This window comes from Myxocyprinus asiaticus, chromosome 25 (genome assembly GCF_019703515.2).
Source record: "Myxocyprinus asiaticus isolate MX2 ecotype Aquarium Trade chromosome 25, UBuf_Myxa_2, whole genome shotgun sequence".
In the NCBI taxonomy this organism is placed as follows: Eukaryota; Metazoa; Chordata; class Actinopteri; order Cypriniformes; family Catostomidae; genus Myxocyprinus; species Myxocyprinus asiaticus.
In genome coordinates, this window is record NC_059368.1 from 42,683,271 (window position 1) to 42,711,233 (window position 27,963).

At 38.1% G+C, this 27,963-nt stretch overlaps 1 protein-coding gene across 10 annotated transcripts in view; it reads left to right on the forward strand.

Moving 5' to 3' along the window:
- Nucleotides 1–27,963, forward strand: part of senp6a (SUMO specific peptidase 6a) — a 77,657-nt gene that overhangs the window by 43,394 nt on the left and 6,300 nt on the right. For all 10 annotated transcript variants that reach the window (XM_051654703.1, XM_051654704.1, XM_051654706.1 and 7 more), the window contains 9 exons: nt 1,425–1,613; nt 5,593–5,780; nt 11,697–11,929; nt 19,395–19,511; nt 19,613–19,735; nt 20,493–20,585; nt 21,672–21,868; nt 25,094–25,170; nt 27,269–27,357. In XM_051654703.1, the coding sequence (XP_051510663.1) occupies nt 1,425–1,613; nt 5,593–5,780; nt 11,697–11,929; nt 19,395–19,511; nt 19,613–19,735; nt 20,493–20,585; nt 21,672–21,868; nt 25,094–25,170; nt 27,269–27,357 (1,306 nt within the window). The remainder of the gene's footprint in view (nt 1–1,424; nt 1,614–5,592; nt 5,781–11,696; nt 11,930–19,394; nt 19,512–19,612; nt 19,736–20,492; nt 20,586–21,671; nt 21,869–25,093; nt 25,171–27,268; nt 27,358–27,963) is intronic.

A 27,963-nucleotide genomic window follows, 5' to 3' on the forward strand; every position in this document is an offset into this window, starting at 1 on the left:
GTTCCGCATCAGTTCGGTGTCGTGCTCACAGGCTAAATTACGTGACCATTCGGACCATTTATTCAAAATATACTGTCCAAGTGAGTAACACAGTCTGTGCTACTTCCATGCCATCGGCTCATCTCACGTATCTGTCTGTTTGAAAAGCCTCCTCACCAGCTAGAAGCCAAAAGTGCAAGAAGGATGGATGTTATATATTAAGTTGATCAGGTCTGAGAGAACACAAAATCTAATGTAACCAAATTCTACAATGTAGTTAATAATAATATTAACAAAAATAATATCTGGATAAATAACCTTGATGTTAAATAAAACATTATTAATGATACAATAATACTTTTACATGAACCGTTTTTAGTGTTTGAATCATATTGCTGATTAATTTTCATTATGCAATGTTTATTTTTGCATTGTTTTATTCAATTGGCATGGAGTTGCTAAGTTTTATTTAAAGGGATAGTTGATACAAAAATGAAAATTCTCCTATCATTTACTCGCCCTCATGCCATCCCAGACATGTATGACTTTCTGCAGTAGAACACAAAGATTTTTAGAAAAATATCTCAGCTCTGTATGTCCAAACATTGCAAGTGAATAGTGATCAGACCTTTGTAGCTCCAGAAATACAGATTTTTTTACTCCAAATCTCCACTGTCATTTTCACATCTGAAAGTCACGTTACCTGTTTATTTTCACTTTCACATCTAGAAGCTAATAAAGGTCTGATCACTACAGAGCTGAGATATTCTTCTAAAATCTTCATTTGTGTTCTGCTGAATAAAGAAAGTCATACACATCTGGAATGGCATAAGGGTGAATAAATTATGAGAGAATTTAAGCTGTTCATTCCAAATCTGGAGAAATGCTGTCATCTCTTCCATGTCGATGCATTAGTTTTGTAGGCTATGTTAATTTAATAGCCAATTTAGAAATATGTGAATGAGAAAATAAGTTGTTGTTTTTTTTTTCAGTAACAATGCACATGCACAAAAATGCCCCTGGAAATCAAATATTTTCCTAAAAATGGAAAAGTTGATTTCTGACCCAGGTTCTATCTGACCTATACAGGAAGTGAGAAAAGTAGCTCAAGTAGCCCCATTCCCCCCCAACCCCCCCACCCCCCCACACACACACACTCACACCTACCTTAAGTTTAGGTGAGTTTGTGGTAAAATTTCGGATGTTTCAGTGTAATGAGTTTTACCCCCCCCCCACATTTGAGCCGTGTATGGGGGGAATTCCTCTCTATTTTCAGAAATTAATTTTTGGCCCTGTATATATATTTAGTCAATATACTTTACTGTATACAATATACATTGCTGTCAAAGGTGACTTGTCATTTTCATAATGGCTCATTATTGCTTAGTTGTGGTGTAGTGATGTGTTACAGTGTGGGTTTTGTCATTGCTGCCATGTGTTTGAAGGTCGTGAGGTGGACGTGTTGGAGAATGTTCGTTTGAGGTCTTCAGAGCTCATCAGATGTGAGTGGTGTACCGTGAGGAAGCTGCCGGTTCTCTTCCTGCAGACCAGTGATGAGGAGTGCCAGCACTTACGGGCTCAGCTGCAGATGATGCAGGACAGTGAGGGGTTTTGGTACGACTGCAGCGGCAATGGTGAGTAACACCACTAGAGCATATCTCACCCATTTGACCCTAACAATTCAAGATTCATGTGATGTAAAGATTTAGAGCAAATTACATATTTCAGAGATGTGATTTATATGACTTTACCACATATTTCCTAATCAATAACATAAATAGAACAGTAGTAAATCATTGTAGATATATATATATATATACACACTATATTGCCAAAAGTATTCGCTCACCCATCCAAATAATTGAATTCAGGTGTTCCAATCACTTCCATGGCCACAGGTGTATAAAATGAAGCACCTAGGCATGCAGACTGCTTCTACAAACATTTGTGAAAGAATGGGCCGCTCTCAGGAGCTCAGTGAATTCCAGCGTGGTACTGTGATAGGATGCCACCTGTGCAACAAGTCCAGTCGTGAAATTTCCTCGCTACTAAATATTCCACAGTCAACTGTCAGTGGTATTATAACAAAGTGGAAGCGATTGGGAATGACAGCAACTCAGCCACGAAGTGGTAGGCCACGTAAAATGACAGAGCGGGGTCAGCGGATACTGAGGCGCATAGTGCGCAGAGATCGCCAACTTTCTGCAGAGTCAATCGCTACAGACCTCCAAAGTTCATGTGGCCTTCAGATTAGCTCAAGAACAGTGCGTAGAGAGCTTCATGGAATGGGTTTCCATGGCCGAGCAGCTGCATCCAAGCCATACATCACCAAGTGCAATGCAAAGCGTCGGATGCAGAGGTGTAAAGCACGCCGCCACTGGACTCTAGAGCAGTGGAGAAGCGTTCTCTGGAGTGACGAATCACGCTTCTCCATCTGGCAATCTGATGGACGAGTCTGGGTTTGGCAGTTGCCAGGAGAACGGTACTTGTCTGACTGCATTGTGCCAACTGTGAAGTTTGGTGGAGGGGGGATTATGGTGTGGGGTTGTTTTTCAGGAGCTGGGCTTGGCCCCTTAGTTCCAGTGAAAGGAACACTGAATGCTTCAGCATACAAAGAGATTTTGGACAATTCCATGCTCCCAACTTTGTGGGAACAGTTTGGGGATGGCCCCTTCCTGTTCCAACATGACTGCGCACCAGTGCACAAAGCAAGGTCCATAAAGACATGGATGAGCGAGTTTGGTGTGGAAGAACTTGACTGGCCTGCACAGAGTCCTGACCTCAACCCGATAGAGCACCTTTGGGATGAATTAGAGCGAAGACTGCGAGTCAGGCCTTCTCGTCCAACATCAGTGTCTGACCTCACAAATGCGCTTCTGGAAGAATGGTCAAAAATTCCCATAAACACACTCCTAAACCTTGTGGAAAGCCTTCCCAGAAGAGTTGAAACTGTTACAGCTGCAAAGGGTGGGCCGACGTCATATTAAACCCTATGGATTAAGAATGGGATGTCACTTAAGTTCATATGCGTCTAAAGGCAGATGAGCGAATACTTTTGGCAATATAGTGTATATATTAGGGATGTGGCGATACCAATATCTGATTATTTAGACTGACATCTGCCGATACCGAGAGTTTGATGGTTCTGCTTTATTTATACCTTGTTCCAAATGACTGATAATAACACAACTTTGAAAGAAATTATAACTTTTTCTCTCTGTATCAACATTTTTTCCATGTTTCAGAGTAACTGGTCTCAGTTATAAACAGAAAACACATTAATTCACATTAACATTCTTAACTCACAATAACTGAATTCTGAACATTAAATTGGTAAGATTTCTTAACTTTATATGACGTTCTTAACTCACATTAACTGAATTCTGAATAGCCTCCTGTTGGGCTCACAATCACTCATCATTTCCCTTATTTAAGTGTGTGGGGTAAATTTTTCTTTACAAAAAAAGCATCTCTGCTTTATCACAGCTCAGTCTGTTTCTTTTCTCATTCATTACATTAGATGCAGAGCTAAAAATCCTTTCACTATCTACGCTAGTGCAATGTGCTGACAAGTGTCTTCTCGCCAGTTGTGCAAGCACAGGCAAACGGCTTTGATTAGTGGCCCAGTACATAAGTGCGCACTCCTGCCTGGGAATTATGGGCTCTGCCAGATAACCAGCAACTTCCTGTGAAGAGACACTCACCTTTTGCGTCGTGGTACTGTTTTTCTGAACTATCTCGTTGAACATGTCAGAAAAAGATGCTGTATTTGATCCACTTGTGTCTATGCGAGCCTTCTTTTGCTGTTGTACAATGTCTAAAAGTAAAGCATAAAGTAGAAAAATATTCTGAGTTTTTATGAAGACTTACAGCAGACTATTGAATTATTGAATATTAATATTTCTATATAAAATTGTACTTGGACTAAAAGAAAAGCCTTTAAGTGACCTTATACATTCTGCACACCATCTCTCCCCCCAGCAGGATCGAATTTCTTAATCTCCGCAACTAGCATTTCGTGAGTTTGTCATTTTGTGTCAGCATCAAAAAACATGTCTTTAAACGCATATCAAGGACCATTGCAATACAGTATAGGTGGTTGAAAGTGGTGTTGCTGAGGTGTTTATTTACTGCCTCTAGTAATGTTTTTTTGCTGTTGTTGTTTTAACTCCGTGGTCACTGTTGGCTTCTTTGCTGAGTATTTTTGAATTTTCTCACTTGTTGCCACTGGGAGTGTAATAAGGGCGACATGCTCTCTCTCGATATAAGCAAATGACATGTTTCACGCAGGACATGCCGGTTTAGTGTAAATGAAGCGCTTAGCGCATGTAAGCAAACCGAACTCTGAGCTTTTCTGTTACTCTAAGCTTGAGATGTTGTTTTGGAGCACAGAACCACCCTGAAAACACTGTAATAATACAGTAATAAACCTAATATAGACTGGACAGAGCAGCGCAAATAAACTTTGAAGTGAGCAGACTATTTATGTATTTAATGAAATTGCAGCCCTTTGCGATTTAATAATCGCATGAGGTCATATCGCTATTTTGATTTTATTTCGATTAATTGTGCAGCCCTAAATGAAATATTTATATTTAAAAACTTATAAATCATATATATATATATATATATATATATATATATATATATATATATATATATATATATTATAAAAAAAATTATAATTCAGATCATTAAAATACATTATACTATTGTGGAAGATGAGTAAAGCATTGATTAGACAATATAGAATTTGGCTTTAGAATCCAATATATTGTTTTTTCACATATTAATGAACATAAGCCAGTCATTTGCCTACAGTTCACAGATTTCCATTTTACAATTGAATTCATCAATCTGTCTGAGATAGATTTATTGTAAGGACGCATTAATGTACACATGCGTCAGATGGATGCTTTTGGAGCATGTCACTTTGGTTGCGTTGCGTCATAAGCACTGTGTCACGTTAAATGTTTTGAATGGCACTGAAATAATGTGTTAAATCGACAGCCCTAATTTTAAGTTGTTATGAGCTGGATCTTGGTTTCCTTAAAAAGGGTGATGATATGTTTATATGTTTTAGACACGTAGAACATATCCGCGTTTAAGCATCAGTGTCTGTATTGGGTGCTTTAACTAATGTAGGAAACTTATCCAAGATTTAATCAGTATTTGTCAGTCTTATTTGATGTGCAGGATCACTGAATGAAACACTGATGACAGTAAATACCCTTATTATTATAACTTCATTGAATAAAAGGTAATAATCAGCAATATCCGTTTACATATGGCTTTATTTGGATGTGTTTGAGCGTGCATACCATGACGCCAGGATGTTAGAATAACGTACAAGTGCCATCTTTAAGTGATGGCGTAAAAGAACTGCTGAATTGTTTTTCACCGGTTGTTTAAAACAAAGCACCCAAAAGAACTGGTTCACGGAAATTAATTGGACTTCCCCTCAGCTTCTCAGAACTGCCAGTGATTTTGTTACAGGGCAACTTCACGCTCTTGATTTGGTAAAAGCCATTGGTAATTTTGCTACTAAATATTTTGATAAGATCTGACTTTCTACTCTTTTGTTTCTTTTCTCATTCTGCTGTTATTCTCTAGATGATGAAAAGTATATCGTGTTGATTTTTGAGGAAGGCCCCACGATGACTGAGCAGATGATTCTGGAGGACATCCTTGGCGAGATCGGACGAAACAATGGACTGACAAATTTCCCTTCAAAGATCACCTTTGATGAGGCCAACATCAGGCTGGTGGAGTACAATAAAGCCTCCAAAGAGAAAGAAAAGGTAATTTTGGGATACTGTTACTTAGGGCTGGGCAATATGGTTACAAAATATTATATCTTGATATTTTTCAGCCTATTGATGATATTCAATATACCTGTATATCTCAACAATTTTTTAAATAAGGTATTTACTCTAAAATGAATAAAAAGTGATTTTTCAGAGGAGCCATCATTTCATCCAAACAGCTTTTGTAGCCAAGTAGATTTAGTATTTTAAAGGCATTAAATAAAAATATATTTAAAAATAATAGACATGTTTCCCACAGTTTTTTACTAAATTAACATAAGGGAGAATGAGATCTAATTATTTTCATTGATATGCACTTTTATATTTATATTTAATATACAAGTATGCATTGCAGCTTAATAAAAAATAACAAGGTGTGCAAAAACTACTCTATTACACTATTTTTTGGAACCTAGTTGAACATTGCATAATACTAAATTATTAATGTGGGACCCAGTCAAGTTTATTATTATACTATAATACTGAATTATCATTAATATTTCGAGGATTAGATTTGTTTTATTTAAAATGTAAAAAGTCCTATTCACATTCTCCTGGAGCATTTATTTTGACATTGACTGTGCAGTGTGTCGTTCACAATGTTCTGCATCTGGTGAAACACTGTCATCTCCTTTTCTGTTATACTGTGCTACCTTTGGTTTATATAATAACTTTTGGTGGTAACTAATGTTTAGAATTGCGCAAATGCTTAAACATGCACTACTTTTCTTTCACAATGCACATAAATTGCTCTAAAATTGCTACACGAGCCCATGAACCCCACGTGTGCACAGAACAGCTCGTCACCTGTTTATCCTGAAGCGCGCACAGACATGTTTATCTGTCTGTGATCGCAGTCTTTTGCAGATTTATAATCACATATGACCATATTGTCATTTTGGTGTTATTTTTATTGATTGTGCAGTCCTGATGGATTGTGACATTACAGGGTTCCCACGTGTCCTGGAAAACCTGGAATTTTGCAATGCAGCTTTCCAGTCATGGAAAATTAGCAAAATACCTAAATGTCCTGGAAAATAATTATTTGTCCTTGAAAATATTTTAGGATAATTAAACGGTTTGACTGTGTTGCTAGTAATGTTTTCGTTACATGTACAAAAACATGCTAACAATCGGGACTCGGAATAGGAGTCAAATACACAAACTGCCGGTGGCTGCGGATTGTTAAACAACATTAACGGTTAAGGATGCTTACACCCTTGTGATTGATTACAGCAGCAGCCAATCGTGTGCTTGGCAATCACGGTCCAACCGAGGCAGATCACTTGATTGGTTACAGGTACAGCCAATCACGTGCTTGGCTACAGCAGTGCATGCACAGTGAGAAGCGGCACTCGTGAAACTTCTCATTCATAAACAAACTGAATGACCTGGTACATGTACCGAACGAATGATTGAGAAGGGCATGTTGCTCGTTTACTTCAGCATTGGCAAGTGAGTCTACTTTGTTCATCACAGAGAGAAAAGGGCAGAAGAGCAAATTAATGTGTAAAAGTGACTGATGTTTATAGATGTTGAGGGGCTTTCACATGATTCGCGTCAGCACTGCTGAATACATTAAAGTCTATGAAGTGACGCGTCAGCGTAGCCTCAGCTCCAAGTTCACACCAAAGTGTTTGAATGTACAATTAATAAAATAAAAAATGATATGTCCTAGTGTGATATTTAAACAAAAAAAAGTCTCTGATTTAATTGAATAAATAATCTGCAAGTGATGCGTGCTTCAAAATGAATGTGTAGAGCTGTCCGCTCATACACTGAAAACACCTCATCGTGATCATCACGTGCATGCTTGTGTGGGAGATGATAGAGACAGAGTGCACTCTGAAGAGTGCAGTCCATACAGACTATATATTTATTCAATTAAATCACAGCTTTACGGTGATTAATAATCACACTGGGCCATGGAGCATACTGCTTATCTGGAGGTGAGAAACTGCCTTAAAAAAACACCAAAATAAAAGGATGGACGCATGTGATTTTGCTTAATTATTACACTTGTTGGGTGCATAAAATGTCCTGGAAAATTGTGTATTAAAAAGAGTGGGAACCCTGCATTAATCTACTGATGTGCTCCTTATGAAACTATTGCGATATTTCCAATTTTGCTTAATTTAATATCGTCTGCAAAATCATTGCGATTATATTGCCAATATTCAATATATCACCCAGCCCTACTGTTACTTGTGATAATTATTTTGCCGCCTTTTGTTTGATTGACAGATAGGCAGCCTCAGATAGGCCCATTCAGAGGTGGTCAGAAACACATAACCACACTGTACTTGTAGTGTTAACACGTTCAAAGGGGACTCTGCAGCAAGACTTATGAACTAACGATTAAATGTGTTAAAAGAGCACAGATACAGATACTACGCAAAACACAAGTGATTACAGGAGATGCATGATACAACCAGGACTGCAAACTATCTCACCTGACTCAACAGATGACCTTAGATGGATTGTAATAACAGGTGTAAACAGGGACGTACAGGGCTAAAAGGTACATACTTTTGATTCCATGAGGGAAATTATTGTGCAATAAATCGGCAGTGTACAGTACTATGTAAAATGCAATAAATACAAAATAAGTACAAAACTTTGAGAAAATGACTAAAAAAGATGATACACTTTATATATAAATACTAGTGCTGACAGTCCATTAAAATATTTTATTGCAGATTTTAAAAGTGCTATAAATTTGACTATACATATTTGAAGTCATAAGTTTACATACACTTAGGTTGAAGTCATTAAAACTCATTTTTTATTAGCATTTAATATTAGCAAAATAGTTTTTGCAAGTCGTTTAGGACATTTACTTTGTGCATGACGTGTAATTTTTCCAACAATTGTTTACAGACATTTTCACTTTTAATTGACTATATCACAAATCCAGTGGGTCAGAAGTTTACACACACTAAGTTAACTGTGTCTTTAAGCAGCTTGGAAATTTCCAGAAAATGATATCAAGCCTTTAGGCAATTAGCTTCTGATAGGAGGTGTACTGAATTGGAGGTGTACCTGTGGATGTATTTTAAGGCCTACCTTCAAACTCAGTGCCTCTTTGCTTGACATCATGGGAAAATCAAAAGAACTCTGCCAAGAGCTCAGAAAAAAAAAATTGTGGACCTCCACAAGTCTGGTTTATCCTTGGGAGCAATTTCCAAATGCCTGAAGTTACCACATTCATCTGTACAAACATTAGTATGCAAGTATAAACACCATGGGATCATGCAGCCATCATACCGCTTAGGAAGGAGACGCATTCTGCCTCCTAGAGATGAACGTGGTGCGAAAAGTGCAAATCAATCCCAGAACAACAGCAAAAGGACCTTGTGAAGATGCTGGAGGAAACCGGTAGAAAAGTATCTATATCCACAGTAAAATCGACATAACCTGAAAGGCTGCTTATCAAGGAAAAAGCCACTGCTCCAACACCACCATAAAAAAGCCAGACTACAGTTTGCAAGTGCACATGGTGACAAAGATCTTACTTTTTGGAGAAATGTCCTCTGGTCTGATGAAACAAAAATTGAACTATTTGGCCATTATGACCATTGTTATGTTTGGAGGAAAAAGGGTGAGGCTTGCAAGCTGAAGAACACCATCCCAACCGTGAAGCATGGGGTGGCAGCATCATGTTGTGGGGGTGCCTTGCTGCAGGAGGGACTGGTGCACTTCACAAAATAGATGGCATCACGAGGAAGGAATATTATGTGGATATATTGAAGCGACATCTGAAGACATCAGCCAGGAAGTTAAAGCTCGGTTGCAAATAGGTCTTCCAAATGGACAATGACCCCAAGCATACCTCCAAAGTTATGGCAAAATGGCTTAAGGACAACAAAGTCAAGGTATTGGAGTGGCCATCACAAAGCCCTGACCTCATTCCGATAGAAAATGTGTGGGCAGATCTGAAAAAAGCGTGTGCGAGCAAGGAGGCCTACAAACCTGACTCCAGTTACACCAGTTCTGACTGGAGGAATGGGCCAAAATTCCAGCAACTTATTGTGAGAAGCTTGTGGAAGGCAACCTAAAATGTTTGACCAAAGTTAAACAATTTAAAGGCAATGCTACTAAATACTAACCAAGTGTATGTAAACTTCTGACCCACTGGAAATGTGATGAAAGAAATAAAAGCTGAAATAAATAATTGTCTCTACTATTATTCTGACATTTCACATTCTTAAAATAAAGTAGTGATCCTAACTGACCTAAGACAGGCAACGTTTTCTACGATTAAATGTCTGTAAACTTTTTTTTTTTTTTACAAAAAACTGAGTTTAAATGTATTTGGCCAAGGTGTATGTAAACTTCTGACTTCAACTGTATATATTTCTTTTCCTGGCAAAATACATTTAGTTTCTCCTTAGGAAAGAAAACAATATGGAACAACAAAGTTTATTAACTTTTTCCAAACAAAGCCTTCCACAGTATAAAGATAGAAATGCACTGAAATAACACCAATTTAAGTGATATTAAACATTTCCCAAAGTGTAAGTGGAAGGATGACTTATTAAAATAACTAGCCTCCGTAGGTTGCATATTCATTGCAGTGCACATTAAATCTCTTAAACTCTCATCCTCCGCAATATTAAATAGTCCGCAGGCTGTTACAGCAATCGTGAAGCCCAATCAACATGATTCGCATCAAGTTGTCAACGAAAAACGCTGCAGAAAATGCCGAGGTCGGAATGGCATACTACCCATACTATTACTATTCTTACATCTTATATGGTAGAAATAGAAAGAGTAGTATGGTGGAATGCCATTTCAAACACGACATACAACTTGTTAGGCTTTTAGCTCTGGCACTGCCCACGTAATGATACTTCATCCGAATTGTCCGGTCATTTAAACTTTGAGCGGCATGTCAGCCGCAGCAATAAGCTAGCCGGCTGCAGCGGTCCCTCATGAGTGCCTTGTATTATGTAGTTTGCTTTGAGGTGGTCGCTAAAGGGATCGTTCACCCAAAAATGAAAATTCTCCCATCATTTACTCACCCTCATGGCTTCCCAGATGTGAATGACTTTCTTCAGCAGAACACAAAGATTTTTAGAAGAATATCTCAGCTCTGTAGATCCATACAATACAAGTGAATGGTGATCAGACCTTTTGTAGCCCCAAAATCGCATTAAGGAAACAGAGAAGTAATCCATAAGACTACAGTTTTTAAATCTGTATCTTCAGAAGTGATATAATAGGTGTGGGTGTGAAACAGATCAATATTTAAGTCCTTTTTTACTCTAAATCTCCACTTTCACTTTCAGATGTGAAAGTAAAACTAAACAGGCACCACATGTGACTTTCAGATGTAAAAGTTAGATAAAGTTAAAGTGGAGATTTAGAGTAAAAAAGGACTTAAATATTGTTCTGTTTCTCACCTACACCTTTTATATCACTTCTGAAGTCTTATGGATTACTTTTGTTTCCTTTGTGATTTTTGTAGCTACAAAGGTCTGATCACTATTCACTTGTATTGTATGACCTACAGAGTTGAGATATTTAAAAAAAAAAATCTTCATTTGTGTTCAGCAGAAGAAAGAAAGTAATTCACATCTGGGATGGCATGAAAGTGAGTAAATCATGAGAGAATTTTCCTTTTTGGGTGAACTATCCCTTTAAGATTTTACATGCTTCTGTAGGAATTAAATTCCGCCTTACAAAGGACCCAGAGTACTTTATTTTTGTTACAAGTCCCACTTGGGTTTGTTTTGTAAGAGGTCCTTTCTCCATCATTTGGTCATTGAGAAACACACACAGAATCCTTTTCCTTTAAACATTTCAAATTAATTGCAAGCGTTAACATTAAGTTTGACAACTCTAATAAATACATGATATGCAAATTATCTGTGTATTAAAAGTGTAAATAATTCTTGTCCATCTCAGGCAAAAGAAGAGAAAGTTAAAACTGCAGTATCATCAACAATATCAGCCTCAGCATCCCTCTCACTAGTGACAGTTACCATGGCAACAGCAGATACAGTGGCGACAGCCCATGTCACTTCAGCAGCGACAAGCATCTCCACACGCATGTCTGCTCAACTGCAGGCATTCTATGAAGAGGAGGAAGATGATGACATGACAGAGCTTCATCCAACCTTCACTGGCCCTATAGTCAAGTAAGACTTATAACAACTACATCACCTTCATTTGTCACAATTGCTTCAAATAATAATTTTTGCCATGATTATTTTCCATGTTTTATCATTTTTATTGTGAGGTGCAGCACTCAACAATAAGGATGTTTTTTGCTGGCCCAGTTGGACTGGTAGATTAGAATTGCACTTGCCCTGTCAGAAAAACAAGAAAAAAACCCCCACAAATTTAATATTTTGGTGACTTATTTAATCAACAGAATTTGCAAACCAACAGAAGTTTAGCCCACTGAACTCAACAAAAAACATATTGTAATGCACTCTAAACCTATTTATCTACACAATCGTTTGCAGTATAGGCTTTAATGAAGCAACATAAAATAACATATTGAAAAAAAGTCTGTCAGACTTGTTGAAAATTACATAAGCAATGAGGGACTCACAAACACTCTGTTCAGCAAATTTGACAGAATCCAGACAATATAAGAAGGTTACATTTATCAGATTGTTGTATGGGTTCTGTTCTGTTTAAATTATGTACCATTTGAATGTAAATTTGGTCATTCTCTTCATGTAAATTATATTTGATCTGGATTAAGTTCGTAATAGTTTGCAATGCTCCACTTATGATAACGATGTTAGAATTTATCACCGGAATCACAGGCAAAACTAGATGTGGGAACTCAGAAGTCACTTTTTGTTTTTTGTTTTTTGTTTACTGTGCTGAGCCTCAACTTTGTATGCTGTCAGTCAAAGCTCAACACGAGCCTGCCGTTATAGTCACTCAGCTGTGCGCTCCGCAGATGCAAGATTTAACAGGCTTACCTGAGGGAGTAGAGGTAGTCATCGCATGAGAAATAATTAAGTGTTTACTCAAGACAGAACTGAATGTCCAGAATCTTAAAGACATTTTACATGGTACAGTATGTGGCAAGCAACAAGCTTTGCTTGTAATCTGAGCAGAGTGTAGCACAAGCACTACAAAGCCCGCAATTGCAGCTTAACCAAAGAGAGTAAAAACATGGATCTTTGAATGACGTGATTGACTGTAAATATTGTATTGCAGGTAAGTGATACAGTAAAAAAAAAAAAAAAAAATAAAACATACATTAGTGGCCAAAACGTTTGGAATAATGTACAGATTTTGCTCTTATGGAAAGAAATTGGTACTTTTATTCACCAAAGTGGGATTCAACTGATCACAATGTATAGTAAGGACATTAATAGCATAAAAAATTACTATTACAATTTTTTTTTAAATTCAGAACTTCTTAAACTACTTCAAAGAGTTCTCATCAAAAAATCCTCCACGGGCAACAATGACAGCTTTGCAGATCCTTGGCATTCTAGCTGTCAGATTGTCCAGATACTCAGGTGACATTTCACCCCACGCTTCCTGTAGCACTTGCCATAGATGTGGCTGTCTTGTCGTGCACTTCTAACGCACCTTACAGTCTAGCTGATCCCACAAAAGCTCAATGGGGTTAAGATCCATAACACTCTTTTCCAGTTATCTGTTGTCCAATGTCTGTGTTTCTTTGCCCACTCTGACCTTTTCTTTTTCTTTTTCTGTTTCAATAATGGCTTTTTCTTTGCTATTCTTCCCATAAGGCCTGCACCCCTGAGTCTTCTCTTTACTGTTGTACATGAAACTGGTGTTAATCAGGTAGAATTCAATGAAGCTGTCAGCTGAGGACATGTGAGGCGTCTATTTCTCAAACTAGAGACTCTGATGTACTTATCCTCTTGTTTAGTTGTACATCTGGCCTTCCACATCTCTTTCTGTCCTTGTTAGAGCCAGTTGTCCTTTGTCTTTGAAGACTGTAGTGTACACCTTTGTATGAAATCTTCAGTTTTTTGGCAATTTCAAGCATTGTATAGCCTTCATTCCTCAAAACAATAATTGACTGACAAGATTCTAGAGAAAGCTGTTTCTTTTTTTGCCATTGTTGACCTAATATCGACCTTAAGACATGCCAGTCTATTGCATATTGTGGCAACTCAAAAACAAACACAAAGGCAATGTTAAGCTTCATTTAACAAACCAAATAGCTTTCAACTGTGTTGAAGGGGTACCACCCCTGGAGTCACAAGTTCGAATCAAGGGCGTGCTGAGTGAGTCCAGCCAGGTCTCCTAAGTAACCAAATTGGTCCGGTTGCTAGGGAGGGTAGTCACATTTGGTAACCTCCTCGTGGTCGCTATAATGTGGCGCTCACTCTCGGTGGGGCGCGTGGTGAGTTGTGCGAGGATGCCGTGGAGAATAGCGTGAAAGTCTCTGTGGTAACGCATTCAACAAGCCACGTGATGAGATGCGCGGATTGACTGTCTGAGACGCAGAGGCAACTGAGATTCATCCTCTGCCACCCGGATTGAGGCGGGTCACTACGAGGACTCGAGTGTATTGGGAACTGGGCATTCCAAATTGGGGAGAAAAAAATGGATAAGGTGTTGGAGTGATGGCTGCTGGAAATGGGGCCTGTCTAGATTTGATCAAAAATGACTTTTTTCAAATAGTGATGGTGCTGTTTTTTACATCAGTAATGTACTGACTATACTTTGTGATCAGTTGAATGCCACTTAGGTGAATTAATGTACCAATTTCCTTCCAAAACAGCAAAATCTGTACATTATTCCAAACTTTTGGCTGCCAGTGTAAGTCAGTGGCTTTTATTCCTCCATGAAATAAGTTTAACCACAAATATAACTCATCCTCAATAAATGTAACTGGTTGGCAGACATTGTTTCTGTAAAGGTTAAATATTTTATTTCCATGGCCTGTTTTCCATATTCAAGTTATAAGCTGAAATGAGTAGATCACATTGAACTAGTTAATGAAAAAGTAGATCTTGCTTTTAAAAAAGTTGGGCACACTTGGAGTAGCAATTGTCTTTCAGCTGCAGTTATTTGCATTTTTATATTATAGATCTGCTTTGGGTGTCTGTTGGCTTTGCACAGTAATTTTGTTGTCATTCTCATTCAAATGTAGAGTACAATCTTCAAATGCTGAGTCTTCTCTTTACTGTTGTACATGAAACTGGTGTTGAGCAGGTAGAATTCAATGAAGCTGTCAGCTGAGGACATGTGAGGCGTCTATTTCTCAAATTAGAGACTCTGATGTACTTATCCTCTTGTTTAGTTGTACATCTGGCCTTCCACATCTCTTTCTGTCCTTGTTAGAGCCAGTTGTCCTTTGTCTTTGAAGACTGTAGTGTACAATCAAAACTCAGACATATGAATGCATTTTAGGCAAATGTTACTTCACATCAACCACATCAGAATTAAGTATTTATCAGATTACTTGATTAATTGTCAGGATAATCGGCAGATTACTCGATTACAGAAATAATCGATAGGGACAGCCCTACACATATGGCAAGTGACTGTTTTCCCTGCCTTTTTTGTGGTTGTTTGCGTGTACTAGGTGGTTGCTTAAGCCTGTGCTAAACTAGCTGATTTTCCCAGTGATTTTCAAGTGTGAACTTAATAACTTCTATAATGTGAAGTTACTCCATGAATCACATCCTAATTCACTCTTTTACAATTGTTTATGCTCACGCGGTACTCCTGTTGTTATTTCCACGAGCTCCACGTGACGGAATCAGAGAGAGAGTGAGTTCCGGCGAGTCAGTATGTCTGTTACCCCTCCACCATTCTTAATCGGCAAGTGTTTTATACCTCTGACTGAAGAGAGTGAGATCTCAGTCTGCATGTGTGACACCCTTGGCCAAAATAGTTGTTTTGAGTCTGCTGGCTTGATGCTGGCTTTACTGGCCCAAGTTAAAGAGACCACCCTGCATGGCCAATGTTTTTTTTTTTTTTTTTTTTTTTTTACCCAATTTGGAATGCCCAATTCCTAGTGCGCTTTTAAGTCCTCGTGGTCGCGTAGTGATTTGCCTCAATCTGGGTGGCGGAGGATGAATCCCAGTTGCCTCCACGTCCGAGACCATCATCCCGCGCATCTTATCACGTGGCTTGTTGAGCACGTTGCCACAGAGACATAGCGCGTGTGGAGGCTTCACGCCATCCACCGCGCCAACCACACTCATCTCACCATGCGCCCCACCGAGAACGAACCACATTATAGCGACCACGAGGAGGTTACCCCATGTGACTCTACCCTCCCTAGCAACCGGGCCAATTTGGTTGCTTAGGAGACCTGGCTGGAGTCACTCAGCACGCCCTGGGATTTGAACTAGCGAACTCCAGGGGTGGTAGCCAGCGTCTTTTACCACTGAGCTACCCAGGCCCCCCAACATGGCCAATGTTTTTGAGTGATATGCACACTTTTATAAATAATCGGTTATCACTTTTTGAAAAAAGTGTTCTAATTAATGGTGTCATCAGCAGAGTCTGTAAAGGATAGCGCCTGAACCGCCTTTACTGTGCTTTCAACCTGACAAGAACATGTAGGTCTTCATACTATACTGTATATACACTCAGTGACCACTTTATTAGGTTCACCTGTACACCTGCTTTTTATGTGATCATCTAATCAGCCAATCGTGTGACAGCAGCGCAATGCATTAAATCATGCAGATACGGATCAGGAGCTTCAGGTAATGTTCACATCAACCATAATAATGGTGAAAAAAATTTGATCTCAGTGACTGCAGTGGGCCTACCATCTGTGTACCTCGGTGGAAATCAAGATTTATCAGACCAGGCTATGTTTTTCCGGTCTTTAAAGGAATAGTTCACCCAAAAATGAAAATTTACTCGCCCTCAGGCCATCCAACATGTATCTGAGTTTCTTTCTTCATCAAAACAGAATTTAAGACTTTTAGGATTTCATTTCAGGCCTCCTCCTCTAAACAATGCAAGTGAATGTACTCCTCCATTTTTTGACGGTCCAAAATGCATATTTAGGGTGCATCAAAATAATCCACACGACTCCAGTCGACAAATAAAGTTCTTCTGAATGCAAACAATTTATTAATTTTAGAAACAAAACAATATTTATATACTTTTTAACGAAAAATGTTCGCTTCCGTACATCTCTGTGACGTGCGCTCATGAGAGGGATGACGTAAGCTCGTTGGTAAGGTCACACATCATGTGGAGGAGTTAGGAAGCATGTCATTGTTTACATTATTTTGTTTTGTTTTTATAATTTGGAAATTGTTTTTATTTTATTTTATATTGTTTTGAAATTGTTTTGGCTGTTTTGGTTTGTGAACGGCACAAGTTTCTCTTGTAAACAATGACGCGCTTCCTGACTCCTCCTCCGCGTGACCTTACCAACGAGCTTACGTCATCCCTCTCATGAGCGCACATCACAGAGATGTACGGAAGCAAACATTTGTAGTTAAAAAGTATATAAGTATTGTTTTGTTTCTCAAAATAATCAATTGTTTGGGTTCAGAAGACCTTTATTTGTCGACTGGAGTCGTGTGGATTATTTTGATGCACCCTAAATATGCATTTTGGACCGTCAAAAAATGGAGTACATTCACTTGCATTGTTTAAAGGAGGAGGCCTGAAATGAAATCCTATAAGTCTTAAATTCTGTTTTGATGAAGAAAAAACTCAGATACATTTTGGATGGCCTGAGGGTGAGTAAATTATCAGCAAATTTTCATTTTTGGGTGAACTATTCCTTTAACTATCCAGTTTTGGTGAGCCTGTGCCCACTGCAGCCTCAGCTTTCTGTTTTTGGCTGACAGAAGTGGAACCCGACGTGGTATTCTGTTGTTTTTGCTCATCCGCCTCAAGGTTTGACGTGCATTCTGAGATGCATTTCTGCTACAATTGTACAGAGTGGTTATCCGAGTTACCGTAGCATTTCTGTCAGCTCAAACCAGTCTGGTCAGTCTCTGTTGACCTCTCTCATCAACAAGGTGTTTCTGTCTGCAGATCTGCTGACTGGATGTTTTTTGTTTTTGGCACCATTTGAAATAAATTCTAGAGACTGTTGTGAGTGAAAATCCCAGGAGATCAGCAGTTACAGAAATACTCAAACCAGCCCATCTGGCACCAACAGCCATGCCATGGTCCAAATCACTGAGATCAAATTTTAATCTCCCCCATTCTGATGGTTGATGTGAACATTAACTGAAACTCCTGACCCGTATCTACGTGATTTTATGCATTGCCCTGTAGGGCTGAAACGATTAGTCGACGTTATCGACAACGTCGACAATAAACAATTGTCGACACAATTTTTTGTTGAATAGTCGTTTGATCTCATTTAATGTAACATGAGATCAGATATGAAATTAATGATTGCGCTGGATACTATTGGACTGAGGAGAGGAAGAAGACAGCTCACAGTCCAGATGCACTCCAAACTTTCCAAACAGCTTCAGGTGATGTAGATTGCAAAGTATGAGGAAATTATACAAAAATACAAAATACAGAAGCACTCCCATTGTGATATACAGTTGAGCTGGAGCTGCCGTTCCACTGAAGCAAAACTTGCATGTCAGAGCATCTTTAAAAGAAACACCTCAAGTTATATCTTTAATGCATTCTTTATTAAAGTTCAAATAATAAGGAAGCAGGTCATGTAAATAAGTATAAACTCCGACACTGGCATATCTCTGTGCAGTCAGCGCCGCTTCTATGTGTCGCGTGAAGTGACCCGATTTAAGGAGGAGAGATTAAAACTGCACCTGGTATACACTGAGTGTATGTTTTGGCTAGAATAAACAATAACAAATGATGAACTACTAAATTAAAGGATTAAATTAATGTTGCTGAAACAATTATAATTGACATCAGATGGGTATTCAGGGTTCCCACTCATCCTGGAAAACCTGGAATTTTGCAATGCAGTTTTCCAGTCATGGAAAAGTCCTGGAAAATACCTAAATGTCCCGGAAAATAATTATTTGTACTGAAAAATATTTAAGTGTAATAAAACTGTTGACTGTGTTGCTAACAAGGTTTTTAGCAAGTGAAAGATGTTACGGACATGAGAATGCTTGACGCTTAGCGTTTAAAGCTTTACAGTAAGTCTAACATAAAGATATCATAATTAACTCTTTTTGTAAAAGGCCAATTGTAAAGTCTTAAAATCCAAAAGACTTAAAATGGTTATAAGTGAACAGCATTGGATCAGAGCATGATGATATTAGAGAGGGTTAATTTAATTATTGCCTATGCGCATTAAACCTCATAAACCTGTTCAAAGTTTAGTGATGTCCAGGTATGTACCAGTAATATGGCTACCATATGCAGCTGGAGCTTTGTTTTATTAATTTTATTAATTTATAAAACATTTTATTTTTACGCTTTGCTCACTGATGTCATACAATGGCAGTGGATGGTGAACTATTGTTTTTGATCTAATATAAGCAATAGTAAAAATGATGCTGCCTTAGCATACAGCACTTATTAGCATTGACTTCAGCAGTCTCTGCATTCAAGACAGAAGCACCTGGATTATGCATTACAGTTCAAAAGCTTTTGAAAGCACATAAACCTTGTGAAACAACATCCAACAATAACCAGCTCATTTAAGTTGTTTTTTGTTTTGTTTATTTATAGGTTGATGGTTTATCCCCCACCGCCTGCTAAAGGTGGAATCTCTGTAACCAATGAAGATCTGCACTGTCTGAACGATGGAGAATTCCTCAACGATGTCATCATTGACTTCTATTTAAAGTCAGAAACATGACTTCTATCAGTATTGAGTGTATTACACATGAGCAAGTATGTGACTTTGCCATTATTTGTATTTTTTAACTCTGTGTGATATCTACTAGATATCTGTTTCTGGAGAAGTTAAAGAAGGAAGATGCAATGCGCAGTCATGTGTTCAGTTCGTTTTTCTATAAGAGACTGAACCAGAGAGAGCGCAGAAATGCAGCCGACACATCCAACTTACCGTAAGATCACCACACTCACACATTCCTTCTGACACTAGGTGGCGCTATAATAACAATGTAAATTTGCATTTTCACTTATTATAATTTCAGAACACCAGCTGTATGGGAGGTATTATTCCTGTAATTCCCTGAGTTGTTCTGAATCTGTTGGTCACATGATTTCCCCCCCAAAATTAAAATGAGCCATTTTGAATTTTCGTAAAAAAAAAAAATAAATAAATAAATAAATGTAGAACTCGTCATAGCTGTTTGTCTAAGTCGCTCAAAATTTGGCCATGTATCATCTATAGAACCTCTTGACAAAAATGTTTAAATTTTTTTTTTTTTCATTTTGTCAAATTGTTTTTTAGTGATGAGCAAATAAAATATGCTGGTGTGGCCAACAATGGCAAATTAACCTTTATATTCTGAACATCCAAACTTAAAACTTGGTACACATAGCCGTTAGGACATTCTTAGGACACACCCCAAATTGTGACACAATCCATCCCTAGGGGACACTATAACTGAAAAAATCCTCATAACTGCTCATCCCTTGTTGAAGTGTACCACAAAATCAACTCTGTCCACAACAATAGTAGGATTAGTTCTTTCAAACTTTTACCATTTTGGTCAAATTGTCCTCAGATGTGCTTGGACCAGATGACTGCCATTTGTGGCTATATTTGAGCTCATGTACCATGCTGTTGTTTCTGTGAGTTGTTTGGTACTGTGGTGGGCAGTGTTCATTTATTTTAGACATGACTTTGTGTTTCAGAATACAGAAGAGGAAACACAATAGAGTGAAGACATGGACACGTCACGTGGATCTCTTCCAGAAAGACTTCATCTTTGTGCCCATCAATGAGTCGTGAGACACTGTTTCATTATCTCAATTTAACTATATAGAGAACACAAATTTAATAATAGGTATTAAATGTAAAAAGGGCTCGAAATGTAATCATTTTCAGTGCTAAATGTAATGGCTTTTCTAGGACAGGGAAATATCATTAAAGTAGTCTATATGATTTGTTGCTTTATTACAAGTCAAACAATAGCTTTGCATGAGGTACAGACCTAAATTAAAAAGTTAATCACTAGTATCGGTGAATAAGAGAATAAAAATGTTAAGCAGACAATTTATTTTTAATTGTTATATTTGCATTTGTTTAAGTGGCATCCTTCCACTAGAAGATATCCTGACATGTAAACCTAAGGTTGATCTGCACAGTGGGGTGTAGTGCAGTAATATGGTGAACAGGTGTTTCATGTGGTTAACACATAATAAAAATATTAAGGAAACAAATGTTTATTGAAATTTTTAAAGGGATATCAGAAGAAAGTAATTCTGCAGAAGAAAGTAATACACATCTTGGATGGCATAAGGGTAAATCATGAGGGAATTTTCATTTTTGGGTGAACTATTCCTTTATCAACAGTGTCAATGTGGCACAATCGCAGCCAATTGAAACACATTTGATGTATAATGCACTGTTATGAGAAGCTGGATTGTGGACCAATGAGAGTTGGGTGGGTGGTCTGTGCAGCGCAATGGCGCAGAAAAAGAAACCAAGTGGTCGACAGAGCCGCATGTCCTGTTGCTCGTTGAATGTGGTGCTGGTTAAGACAAAAAAAATTTGATTAACATGGAAGAGATGACTTATCACTTATCGCTCTATAGCATCTGGTTACGACATAACAGATTATAGCAGATTGCCTGTTGAGTACCTTAACAATATATTGTAATCTAATATACTACAGTAGATAGTACTGTATATAGCTAGTAAAATAAGGCATAAAATACAATAAAAAAATTGACTTCAGTGACTCGAGCCCTTTATCCACTTTAATTTTAGGATCCACTCTCAACTAACTGCCACATTACTGTTTTTAATATGTCATTCTGAATTCCTGACCTCTGTGTGTGTGTGTGTGTGTGTGTGTGTGTGTGTGTCAGTGCTCATTGGTATCTGGCAATAATCTGTTTTCCGGGTCTTGAGGGGGTTCATATGGAGCCGAACCCGCTGTATCAGCCGGCGACTCAAACCCAGAGCCCTGCGGTTTCCTCCTGCCCGCCTGCAGACAGCAGTTTAGAGGAGCTGCACACCACTATCCCAACATGCACTCATACATCGTCTGACCTCCAGTTCACTGGTGAGTCCCATGAGTAAGGAATAACTGAGGAGGGGCCGAATTACTGACAATTATTACGGTTTCTGGAATACTCAATTCTGATTGGTCAATCGCTGCATTCAGCGCTTAAATATTTCTGAATGACTGTTGTACTTGGCAACACTTTTTCTGACCACTCATACAGGAAACTGGACTCCTACCTACAAGTGCTACTTTCATGTCTGTCTTATCACTCTGCTGCCTCTATCTTTTTTCATAGAAACAAAAGTTAGAAAGGGAATAGACTCCACTTTGCGTCAGGGTTCTTTCAGTGTTTATTTTGAGATAGTGGAACATTATCAATGGACAAATGGCTTACATTTAGTTGATTCTGCATATTAAGCGGTGACGAGAGAGAATTTTAATATACACACATCAGCATTAATGCATCAGACAAGGTGGTATGTGATGTGAAACACAGTAGCCGTTATACCTCATGTGTACATTAATTTTCAATAATTCAATGGACCATTGTCAGTTGTTTCACATATACTAAGATACCACGTGTACTTGTGTCAGGACATTTTTGAGGTTTCTATTCCTAAAACACTCTCGAGCATAGAACTACTTTTTTATGCCATTAGTGAAGTACCTTGCTTAGAAACAGCCCATGCAGGTGTTACTAATAAATTACTTCATAAATTAATCTGGACAGTCACCCCATTCAGCTGTTTCCCAGCTGCAAACATTGCTGTGCTCTCCGTAAATAATAACTCAGGAAAATAATTGTTCATTTTGATTAGATTCGCTTGGCTTCAAAGAGCTCTATGGCTCGTTGAATTTTTTTTAATTTGGTGAAGCGATATGTAACTGTAATGCAGTTAAAGGTGCACTCAGTATTGTTTTCCTTATTAAAAAAGTTGTACTTTAAAAAAATTAATTGTCATTTTGAAACATTTGCATAAAATCATTAATGCATCAGCCGAGGATTTATTAAATAATCCTCTGATTGCGGTTATTTGATCTAACCGCGGTTATTTTAAAATAAATAAATAAATAAATTACTGTGCACTTTAAATTCCAATCAGTTGGGAATTTTAAGCTGATATTTAAATGCCATGAACGGTGCATTTGTGTGTCATGCAGTTGAACTCCGAGCATCACTGAGCCACACCGCAGATGTCAATCAGAGCAGCTCCTGTCTGGAAGAGTGCATGAAGCGCTTCTCAAGTGCTCTGAAGCGTGCGCCGTCAGCCGAGGCTCATGCCAAACTCCCGCGAAAATATAAACGAACAAATATAAACTTTGATAGTGAACGCAAAGCGCTCTGTTTTCACTCCAGTTTCACTAAAGGATCATGTAATGGCAAGTATTCCTGGTCATAGCAGGTTCATACACGCAGTGTTAATGACAAAGAGAAGGAGATGCATGCTTGCACTATTTCTGTGGAGTGATGAAACAAAATCTCACAGGTTTTGCTTCTTGAGAAATAAGGGCTCGTGGGTTTAATCTAAGAGCAGTAAAATAACGTGTTACGGTGAAGAAATTAGAACGCAATTATTTAACGGATGTATATTATAGTATAATGTAATATATATTAAAAAATATATATTTTATGTTTTTTATATAAAAAACACTTTAGTTCCAAAAACAACAAAACTAATGTTGATCATAAAGAGAGACATACTCCGTTCAGCCACTACATTAAAACCACCTGCCTAATATTGTGTAGGCCAAAACTGTGCCAACCCGCATCTCAGAATAGCATTCTGAGATGATATTATTCTTAATACAGTTGTACAGAGTGGTTATCTGAGTTACCGTAGACTTTGTCAGTTCAAAACAGTCTGGCCATTCTCTATTGACCTCTCTCATTAACGCGGTGTTTCCATCCACAGAAATGCCGCTCACTAGATGTTTTTTGTTTCTGGCACCATTCGGAGTAAATTCTAGAGACTGTTGTGTGTGAAAATCCCAGGAGATCAGCAGTTACAGAAATACTCAAACCAGCCCATCTGGCACCAACAATCATGCCACGCTCCAAATCACGATCACATTTTTTGCCCATTCTGATGGTTGATGTGAACATTAACTGAAGATTCGAACCTGTATCTGCATCATTTTATGCACTGCACTGCTGCCACACGATTGGCTGATTAGATAATCGCATGGATGATTGTTGGTGCCAGATGGACTGGTTTGAGTATTTCTGTAACTGCTGATCTCCTGGGATTTTCACACACAACAGTCTCTAGAATTTACTGTGAATGGTGTCAAAAACAAAAAACATCCAGTGAGCGGCAGTTCTGCGGATGGAAACGCCTTGTTGATGAGAGAGGTCAACAGAGAATGGCCAGACTGGTTTGAACTGACAAAGTCTATGGTAACTCAGATAACCGCTCTGTACAATTGTGGTGAGAAGAATAACATCTCAGAATGCTGTTCTGAGATGCGGGTTGGCGCTGTTTTGGCGACACGAGGGGGACCTAGACAGTATTTAGAAATATTATTCAAATCTAAAACATTATTTTTCATTTCATTCATATGTTTTTAAAGCCTTTAAAGGAAATCATGTCCCTACTTTTTGTAACTGCTGATCTCCTGGGATTTTCATGCAGAACAATCTCTAGAATTTACTCAGAATGGTGCCAGAAACAAAAAACATCCAGTGAGCTATATATGTAAAAAATGACATCTTAATGTGTATGAAGCACACATGCACCTTAAGAAATATGGCAATTTGTATGACAATTCATCACGAATTTATATGACAATTAATTGCCTTAAAACAGACAATCAATCAGCATAATTACAATTAATCGTCAGCCATATTTCATAATTGTAACAGCCCTAGTCATGTCAGTAACCTTATGAAAGCGGTTTTATTCTTCATGGAGAGGGTCTCCTCATGGGTCGGTCATGTTAGGATCACATTACCAGCCAAATACAACTTGCTTAATCTCAGTAACCGCCCTTTTATTGGACACTCATGGAGTAAATGAATCATGACTAACTGTGAATAGCGAATTTTTTCAATGACATCAGTAACAGAAAATGTTTTAATGGTGCTGCATCCAGGCCACTACGTGTCAGTGTAAGTCCAAGACGACATGCATAAAAAATTGAGTGCACCTTTAACAGACCTGAAATTGCTTCATAATGTGGGTCAACCAATCGGAATAAAGCATTCAACAGTGTTGAGGTAGAAGTGATTATAGGCTTGAGCTGTCATGTGTTACTGCTTGATTTTTCTGTTTTGTATTTTAGATGGTTTACAGAGAATAATCACATCTTACAGAAGAAACGACTCGAGTCAAAACTCTGATGACCAAAGCTCATGCCCGGTAATTCACTTCAGTTTAGACAATCTCTCTGCAATGTTTGTATTAGCTAATATTAATTCACTGTACACAAACCTAGTAAAGGCAAAAGTGCTGTTTTGCTGTAAACTGAAGGCATCTGGAAATATGGTTCCTGAGCCTGTTTTGTCTTTTGAAATAAAGATTTTCCTGCACATACCTCCTGCACATGAATGAGTCATTACAACAGCGCATAGAGCATTTTTTTCTTTACTGTACAAATATTTATGGAGGACACTTTATATGTATACTTTTACTGTAATGAGAACAATTTCTTTTTTTTTTACTTTTCAGTAATAAGAATTTTGGGGACGTGCTTATTTGTTATCAAAATACAGGTGCATCTCAATAAATTAGAATGTCGTGGAAAAGTTCATTTATTTCAGTAATTCAACTCAAATTGTGAAACTCGTGTATTAAATAAATTCAGTGCACACAGACTAAGTAGTTTAAGTCTTTGGTTCTTTTAATTGTGATGATTTTGGCTCACATTTAACAAAAACCCACCAATTCACTATCTCATAAAATTAGAATAAGGTGACATGCCAATCAGCTAATCAACTCAAAACACCTGCAAAGGTTTCCTGAGCCTTCAAAATGGTCTCTCAATTTGGTTCACTAGGCTACACAATCATGGGGAAGACTGCTGATCTGACAGTTGTCCAGAAGACAATCACTGACACCCTTCACAAGGAGGGTAAGCCACAAACATTCATTGCCAAAGAAGCTGGCTGTTCACAGAGTGCTGTATCCAAGCATGTTAACAGAAAGTTGAGTGGAAGGAAAAAGTGTGGAAGAAAAAGATGCACAACCAACCGAGAGAACCGCAGCCTTATGAGGATTGTCAAGCAAAATCGATTCAAGAATTTGGGTGAACTTCACAAGGAATGGACTGAGGCTGGGGTCAAGGCATCAAGAGCCACCACACACAGATGTGTCAAGGAATTTGGCTACAGTTGTCGTATTCCTCTTGTTAAGCCACTCCTGAACCACAGACAACGTCAGAGGCGTCTTACCTGGGCTAAGGAGAAGAAGAACTGGACTGTTGCCCAGTGGTCCAAAGTCCTCTTTCAGATGAGAGCAAGTTTTGTATTTCATTTGGAAACCAAGGTCCTAGAGTCTGAAGGAAGGGTGGAGAAGCTCATAGCCTAAGTTGCTTGAAGTCCAGTGTTAAGTGTCCACAGTCTGTGATGATTTGGGGTGCAATGTCATCTGCTGGTGTTGGTCCATTGTGTTTTTTGAAAACCAAAGTCACTGCACCCGTTTACCAAGAAATTTTGGAGCACTTCATGCTTCCTTCTGCTGACCAGCTTTTTAAAGATGCTGATTTCATTTTCCAGCAGGATTTGGCACCTGCCCACACTGCCAAAAGCACCAAAAGTTGGTTAAATGACCATGGTGTTGGTGTGCTTGACTGGCCAGCAAACTCACCAGACCTGAACCCCATAGAGAATCTATGGGGTATTGTCAAGAGGAAAATGAGAAACAAGAGACCAAAAAATGCAGATGAACTGAAGGCCACTGTCAAAGAAACCTGGGCTTCCATACCACCTCAGCAGTGCCACAAACTGATCACCTCCATGCCACGCCGAATTGAGGCAGTAATTAAAGCAAAAGGAGCCCCTACCAAGTATTGAGTACATATACAGTAAATGAACATACTTTCCAGAAGGCCAACAATTCACTAAAAATGTTTTTTTTATTGGTCTTATGATGTATTCTAATTTTTTGAGATAGTGAATTGGTGGGTTTTTGTTAAATGTGAGCCAAAATCATCACAATTAAAAGAACCAAAGACTTAAACTACTTCAGTCTGTGTGCATTGAATTTATTTAATACACGAGTTTCACAATTTGAGTTGAATTACTGAAATAAATGAACTTTTCCACGACATTCTAATTTATTGAGATGCACCTGTATATTGTCATAATGAAAAAAATGTATGTTGCTAAATATATTCATATTTTTGTAGTGAAATATGACCTGAACATGTCCATGATTGGTTTCAGGAGATTCACTCATTCATATTTTGTCATATCTCACTATCTCTCACACGCAACGTGATGTTGTTCTGTGGTTCCAGGATGAGTGTAGTGAAGACAGTACTTTGGTCGATGACTGTGCAAACTTTGACCAATCCGAGTGGACATCCAAACCCACCATCTGCAAACAGTGAGAGAAATATCACTCACACCTCCACATGCTGAGTTACATTCATTGTTTGATTGGTCTTGGCTGATTCTGAATTGCAATCTTGTTACATCAGCTGTAAAGCTGGGAATCAGCAGGGTCCTGTCAATGATATTATATCAAAATCTGGATCATGATATGATAAATATTGCAGTTGGGGGCTGTCATAATTATGAGATTTGGCTGAAGATTAATTGCCAATATCAAATTAATATGATAATTAATTGTCTGATTAATTTAGGGCTTTCATGATTATGACAATTAATAGTCATAAATTGTTATACAACTTAAGCTGTATGTGTGCTTCATAATTTATTCATATCTAACTTGGAATCATCTAACAAAATAGGGGTATACGATTTCCTTTAAGGCTTTAAAAACTGGAGAAAAAAAATTATATATAGAGACCTTATTTCACATGAAAGAAGAACTGTGAGATTCTGTGTGTATTTGTAAACGTTTATTTATTTGATCATCTTCACCGAAATAGAGGATATGGGTGTCTCCACCTCTGTCACTGTGTGTCATTAACACTTCATGTATAAACCCTCAATGACCAAGAACATTTGCCATTACACGAACGTTAAA